The 7,581-nt window shown below is 35.4% G+C and overlaps 1 protein-coding gene across 2 annotated transcripts in view; it reads left to right on the top strand.

The window, feature by feature from the left end:
- LOC105160197 (alcohol dehydrogenase class-3-like) overlaps positions 1-1,615 on the top strand; it is a 2,128-nt gene extending 513 nt beyond the window's left edge. The window contains exons 3-7 of one of the 2 annotated variants that reach the window (XM_011077465.2): positions 1-16; positions 99-504; positions 606-839; positions 933-1,091; positions 1,180-1,615. The exon at positions 1-16 is cut by the window's left edge and continues 5 nt beyond it. In XM_011077465.2, coding sequence (XP_011075767.1) covers positions 1-16; positions 99-504; positions 606-839; positions 933-1,091; positions 1,180-1,293 — 929 coding nt within the window. In that variant the 3' untranslated portion in view covers positions 1,294-1,615. The remainder of the gene's footprint in view (positions 17-98; positions 505-605; positions 840-932; positions 1,092-1,179) is intronic. The other variant, XM_020693171.1, reaches the window with a different exon arrangement.

The following is a 7,581-nucleotide window of genomic DNA, read 5'->3' as shown; positions in this document are numbered from 1 at the left end:
GCCATGAAGGCGTCGGGTATGTATGTATATGTAATTTAATAATTAACATGATGCATGATTTAATTATAATAATATTTGTTGGGAATGTATATATGCAGTATAGTTGAAAGCATTGGAGAAGGAGTGGAGCAGGTGAATGAAGGAGATATAGTGATTCCTACTTACTTGGGGGAGTGTGGGGAGTGTGAAAACTGCATGTCCGGAAAGACTAATCTGTGTCAAACCTACCCTCTCCAAGCATTCACCGGTTTAATGGGGGACTCCACCTCCAGGATGTCGATCCAAGGCCAACAGCTCTATCACTTTCTCAGTTGCTCCACCTGGTCTCAGTATACCGTTGTCGACGTTAACTACTTGGTCAAAATTGATCCAAACATACCTCTTCCTCATGCCAGTTTCCTTTCATGTGGTTTCACAACCGGATTTGGGGCGGTGTGGAAGGAAGCCAAGGTGCATAAAGGATCTACTGTTGCTGTTTTGGGGCTTGGAGCTGTGGGATTGGGAGTAAGTTAATAAACATTTTAATTATATATATATGTATTCGGGTTGATGGATATCGTGATGGATGATTAATTGTAACATATATATTCGGATTGATCGATCAGGTGATTGAGGGAGCTAGAGTTCATGGGGCATCTCGAATTATAGGGATTGACATCAATGAAAGTAAACGGGCAGTAGGAGAGGGCTTTGGAATGACTGATTTTATAAACCCCAAATCAGATAAGTCCATATCAGAACTGGTAAAACAACTAACAGGAGGGTGTGGAGTAGACTACAGCTTTGAGTGCACTGGAGTTGCTCAATTGGTCAATGAAGCTCTTGAGACCACAAAAGTGGTGAATACATATATCTATCTATCTATCTATCTATCTTCGTATAGCGCTAGTAACACGCTAGTTGGTGATGGATGATGATACGTACGCGTACAGGGAATAGGTAAAATTATGATGCTTGGAGCAGCAACAGATAAAAGCGTGGAGATCGACTTTGTGACATTGTTGAGTTGCAGAACATTCAAATATGCGGTTTTTGGTGGGGTGAAGGTGCAATCAGATCTTCCCCTTGTAATCCATAAATGCATCAACAAGGTAATTACCAACTTTGATCTACATATATCCTCCTCTATATGAATATGATGGATGATATAAAATAAATAAATGCTGTGTCTGTTTGCAGGAAATCCAAAATTTAGACAGGCTTTTAACGCATCAAGTAACATTGGAAGATATTAACACCGCGTTTCAGCTGCTCAAGGAACCACAATGTGTAAAGGTTGTAATCAACTTGTAAGAAGAAGTGCATGAGTACATGCATGCATACTCTGGTTGTAGTAGTGAGCATCAATACATATATATGTAGCTGTTTGGGTACAGACTGGTGGGAAAATGGCAAATGGGGCAAATGGCATGTCCATTTGAAGATATGTAAGAGGTGGTGTTGTCTTAACTCTTAATTACTTTGAATTGTTGTTAATGTCCTCCACACAGCTCCTCTGCTCTCTCTCTATGGTTTGTTAAGGTGCCAGCCAACATGTGATGATGAGGACTTGGTTGATAGCTCAAGCCGAATGGCCTCCAGTTTCCTTAGGTAATAAAACACACCTGTTCCATGATACATCATACTTGGGCTGTGTATCTAGCACCACTTGCTCCCCATCAAAAGCTTCTTAACTTTTGTTCAATCACCTTAAAAAAAATTTAAAATCATAGTTCAACTATATTATATTAAATTGTAGAAACTTTCACAAAAACCAATAAGATAAATCCTATCTTAACTATCAACCAATTAAGTACTCATCAAAATTTGATATTAAATACTCACCAAGAATGTTTATGAACATAAAAAAAAAAGACAAAAGGTTGAAGGTTTTAGTCATAACAAATCTTAAATTACAATTGCAGTCAAAGCTTAATATCTATGTATTATTTAGCTAGAATTCCCTATATAAAATTACAATCTAACCACCTAATAAGACTGACGGCACAACTTGCGGTCCTATTTGGCTAGTCACTGTATTTATCCTCTAAAAAAAATGTGGCAAGAAACGAACTATCTATTCAATAAGTATAATAATAATTTTAAGATACAACACGTACGGACAATCATATTTCAATCCACAATATAAAACTCGACATTGTTGTTTATTTTTGTTGGGCTCTACTTGCCCAAATTGGAGTGCAACACTCAATTGTCTTTGCCAGCCATCATCATCTCAGTTTCACTATCTCATATTTTTTTTTCGATATGACACAGCTTACATAATATTCCATCATTAATCATATTACACAACACACATCTCGTATGATTTTTGTCACATCATCAATAATATCATAAAACATATAACTCGTAAGATATCCCATCATCTCCATTGATAATGCTAACGCATAGCTCGTCATTGATCATATCATCTAAACTATTTCATTATGCCTTTTAGTTAGGTAAGTAATCTGTTTCTTCCAATTACAGTATTCAACTATCAATACTTTCATCAATAAGCAATTCTCAATCAATAACTTTATCATTCAACAATCAAATACACGATCACACGATCATTCATCTGATTTTCGTACAACACAATCACATATTAACAATTTCACATATCAACAACGTAATACAAACAAATAATCAACAATTAACGATCAAGTCTACAACACAAGTATATATATACATCCATATATATAGTCCAATTAATTATACTTACCTTATATCTCAAAGCAATTACGTTAATACAAAGGGTTATTCAATCCTCTACTTTAACGTCACGCCTTATAATAAAGTATAATGTGCATAATTAATATATCAAGAGTATCACTAAATAAAATATTAAATGATATACGTATATTTTTCTTCAATATTTTAATATTTTATTTATATTGAAACTCAAATATTCATTCTACTTTTTGCTAAATGACTAGACATTTTAAGTTTCTCAAATATATATTTATTTTATCAATTAACTCATGAGAATTTATGTAATCAAAACCCTCATATTTATATAGTTACCGTTCTTAATAATATTCATTGATTAAATTATTATAAAAATATCATAGTCTCTTTTAGGATAAATACTATATTTGGTCCCTTAAATTTTTGTTTAACATCACTTTAGTCCTTTAAGTTCATTTCTTGACTTTAGCATTCTTTAACTTTAGTTTTTGTCTTCACTTTGATCCCCTTATCATTTTTCGATGAAAATGTGGCCGGATTTTGAATCTTTGGAGGGTAAAATGATCAATAAGTTTGATTTTATCACTTTAGTTTCTGAAGTTCATAAAATTATCAAATTAATCTTTTTTTACATGAAAACTAACTTTTTCTTATGTTTTTTTTATGCTGATATGTTGTAATTATCTCATGTGAATAATGATAATTTTGAGCTCTTAGGAACCTAATAATAATATATTACTTAACTTAAAATAAACAGTCTCTTTTTTTTAGTAGTTACAAAATCTAAGTCAGTAAGTTTTTATTTCAAGAGTTAAAGATAAATCTAAAAAAGTTAAACCTTAATAGTATTTATTAAATTTTGGATTTTTGAATAAAAAAGTTGGTAAATTATACTTTTTAACTAAATTCTTTGGCGTCATTTCATATATATAAAATTCATTTTTAAAAAGTTATTTACAAAACGGGACTATATATTTAGAAGGGAAAATTGCAATTTTCGTCCAGTTTCTTAGGGGCGGTGGCGTTTCCAGTCCAGGTCTTTTCCAAAATAGAATTGTAGAATAGTAATTAAAAAAAAATTGACAATTTTAGGACAAATTACCCTAAATCAGCCGGAATTGTGCACGTTTGGGGCACGTGAGCGTCTGAAAATTGGGGGAAGCATACGTGTCCGGTGATACCGCTTACGTGTAGAAAAAAAGGGGGGCCAAACATGACGTGGCAAAGCTGACGTAGAAAAAAAGGCCACGTCAGCTTGCCTATTAAAATCGCTCTTTTTTTTTCTGCAAAACGTATTCACAGCTTACCCCTAATCTTTGCAAGAACCCCAGTTCGCTTACCCCCAATCTTTGCCACACAAGAAAAAATTCGCTCCCAATGCACGATTTAAGGAGAAATTGAGCAAGGAATTGAAATGAGCAGCGTTTCATCTCTTGTCGATTGCTATTGTGGAAAGTGGGCAATGCTTCGGACCTCATGGACTGAGATCAATCCTGGAAGGAGATTCCATTCATGTAAAAACTACAATGTAAGTTTGTTTTTCTTTTTTGTTCATCTCCACTTTGCTAAATTTTCTCCTCATTATATTTTTCTTATTTTCTTAACTGATTGTAGATGGGTGGGTGTGGTTTTTTTGATTGGCAGGACCCTCCAATGTGTAGAAGGGGGCATACAATTATCCCAGGTTTATTGCGCAAGAAGAATGAAATGGAAGCTGAAATTTTAAAACTAAATTTCAGGCATGGAACACTTTGGAGACTGACAGTTGTTTTGTTGGTTGTTTGCATAATGTGCATTTGGGTGAGTGTTGGATTGTGTTCGAAAAAGCAACAAGAAAAATATAGGGTGTAGAAGATGAAGAAGATGGTTAGGCTTAGTAGGGTGTAAAAGATGAAGAAGATGGTTAGGCTTTGAATGTATTGTATTTGGTATTTTTTAAGTACTTGTATCACAAAATCCATATGTAATCATTTGGTTATGTGTAATGAAATTTTCCCCTGTTTCAATGCATTGTATTGTATTTAGTATTTAGTATTTAGTTTCATCTTTCAATTAATTGTATTACAAATTCATATGTTACCATTTGGTTATGTGTAATGAAATTTCTGCACATTACTTTTCCTGCAAACCAAACCTTCAACATTTCCTGCAAACCAAACCAGAAATTCATATGTTACCATTTGGACTGTAATATATATACTCTCTGGCAAAATTTCTGCAAACCAAAACTTCAACAATGCAAACAAAAACAGAACACTTAAATACCCCTACTTCATGGCATTTCACTTCACTTGCACAATGCAACCAATGCAAACAGAAAACATAACTCATAATTTCTGCAAACAGAAAAGTAATGGATAACTCATAACTCATAATTTCTGCAAACAGAAAACAGAACTCATAATTTCTGCCAAGAATTCTTACATTGCAATGTATTTGACTTCATGACATTTCATTACACTTGCACAACCAAAAAACACTATCCACAAAAACTCCATTCACAAAAACTGATTCACAACACACTATCCACAAAAACTCCATTCCTACCACCCCAACACAAAAATTGATTCACAAAAGCAAGTGCACAAAAACTACTTTTGCCTGTGATCCTCAGAACTTTGGGAAGGCCAGCTAGAGATGTCAACCTACTTTCTCCCATGTTTCCTCACTATTGTCTTGAAAATAGGAGCTGCTGGCCTGTTTGAAAAAGAGGGCATGAAACGGGTAGCAGTCATTGGAGGAGGTGCCCTGATGTTGAGTCTAGGTTGCAATGTCACTTGGGGTCGGAATGACATGTTTGTGTTGGCTATCTGCAATTGTTCGTACATTGTAGGCCCTTGAACACATGGTGGAGGGTGTAGGGCCAGGTTCTGTCAGTATTTCTAGCTCCACATCATGTTGCATTGGCTCATGTTGTTCCACAATTGGAGGTAACATTGGTGGTTGATCATTTACTCCACTATCACTAGCAGACATAGTCACCTAATTCAATATCATTGAACACACGGTAAACCAATTTGTATAATATGATTAAACACCCATAAAAAAGTGAGCATATTTACCCTATTTGGATCTTCATAGACATAATGTTTCCCCACTGTGCTTGCTCTTGCTGCTTTCCACATTGCATTTTTATATACAAGACCCCTAAAACCCGCATTCTTGAAATTATTGCGTAAATGTCTTACACAAAACCTGTGTCCAGCATTAGGAAAGACACTTTGAAAAGCCTGTATAAGTCATTTCTGTTTGTCTGACATAAAAGTGTATTCACTGTCCCTCTGAATACACACATCCTGTTTCAGCACCATTAAGAACCATTCCCATGTGTCTGTAGACTCCCTCTGGACCACAGCATATGCAATGGGTACAAGTTATTATTTGGGTCCACCCCGACAGCAATTAGCAATATTCCCTTATGAGGTCCCTTCAAATGACAACCATCTACACATATAACAGGCCTACAACCTCCCAAAAACCCCTGCTTCAAAGCACTAAAAAAACATAGAACTTTTCAAATCTGTTCTGCCCATTTTCATCATTAATTCCCAATATGACAGTTGAACCAGGGTTTGTTTTCCTAAGTTCCTCTGCATAATCCCACAATTTTGTGAATTGATACTCCGGGCTTCCTTCCAGTTTCTTTAAAGCTTCTCTCTTAGCCCTGTACGCTTGATCTCTAGACACATGACATCTAAGCTCATTCATGATGTCTACCCTCCACCCCTTTACACATCTTTTTGGATCAGACTTGAAGTCTTGAAGATATCTTTCACTTAACCAACTAGTTTTCACATTTTTTACTTTGAATACTTGGGGGCATGTGTGCTCATCCTTGTACAGATTAACCTGAAAAGTTTGTTCATTTTTCAACTTCGTTGCATGTATTTTCCACTCACATCCCTCCCCAGAATACACAGCATAGACTCTGAAGGAATCATTCTTAGTGAATTTGACAGTTCTCTTATTTTTTATTGCATGTGATTGCACTGCTTTTTTGAACTCTTTCTTAGAACTAAATATCATTCCCAACTCAAGTGCAGGATCATACATTTGATCTGGATTGAATGCAACAAAATTAGGCCCATTCTCCTCATCATCTGACTGTCTATGTTCATCAAGATCATTCTCACTAGCCACCATATCAACTGATTCATTTTCAGAGTTGTCTTCCTTAGCATCATTTTCATCATTCATGTCATTTCCTATATCATTTTCATCATTCATGTCATTTCCTCCTGTTTCATCATCCTCCTGACCCCCTGTTTCAGCATTCATGTCATTTCCTCCTCCTACAACTCCCAAAAATACTATGTCATCATCCTCCGCTACTTTAGTTTTCCCCTTCTCCTTCTCCTTCCCCTTCCCCTTCCCCTTCCCATGTTTTCCTTTGTTTTACCCCTTTTCCCCCTCACTGGACTAGTTTCAACAGCAACCTCATTAGGTTCTGGAGGCGTATGTTCAATATATATTGTAAATTCTCTGGTTTGCATGTGATCTAAAGCTTGTTCTAGTATGTCTTCATCACTGAATAATAGTTTAAAGCCACCATTTTTAATTATGTAAAACCTGATTTCTTCCCCAGAAACCCCACATTTTTCAGCAAACAGTTCAAGATTTTACCTGTTCATATGTGTCACATTCACATAATCAAATTTCTGGAATTTTCCCCCAATGCAAACTGCAAAAGGCATGTTTCTAAGTTCACCCCCATAGAACACAGCTACTGTTATAGATTCTGTTTCAGGGCCTGTAAAAAGAGCATACAAAAAAAAGAAACCTAAGCAACATAGCAATAACAGCACACCATACCAACACCAACTTTATAATAGCAATTTAATGGGGGACCACGTTTCCCCTTTACAAAATAGCAATACAAAAAAAAAAAAAAAAAAACACACAGACACACAC

Source organism: Sesamum indicum, linkage group LG4 (assembly GCF_000512975.1).
Source record: "Sesamum indicum cultivar Zhongzhi No. 13 linkage group LG4, S_indicum_v1.0, whole genome shotgun sequence".
Lineage (NCBI taxonomy): Eukaryota > Viridiplantae > Streptophyta > Magnoliopsida > Lamiales > Pedaliaceae > Sesamum > Sesamum indicum.
This window is presented reverse-complemented; position numbering and strand designations above follow the sequence as displayed.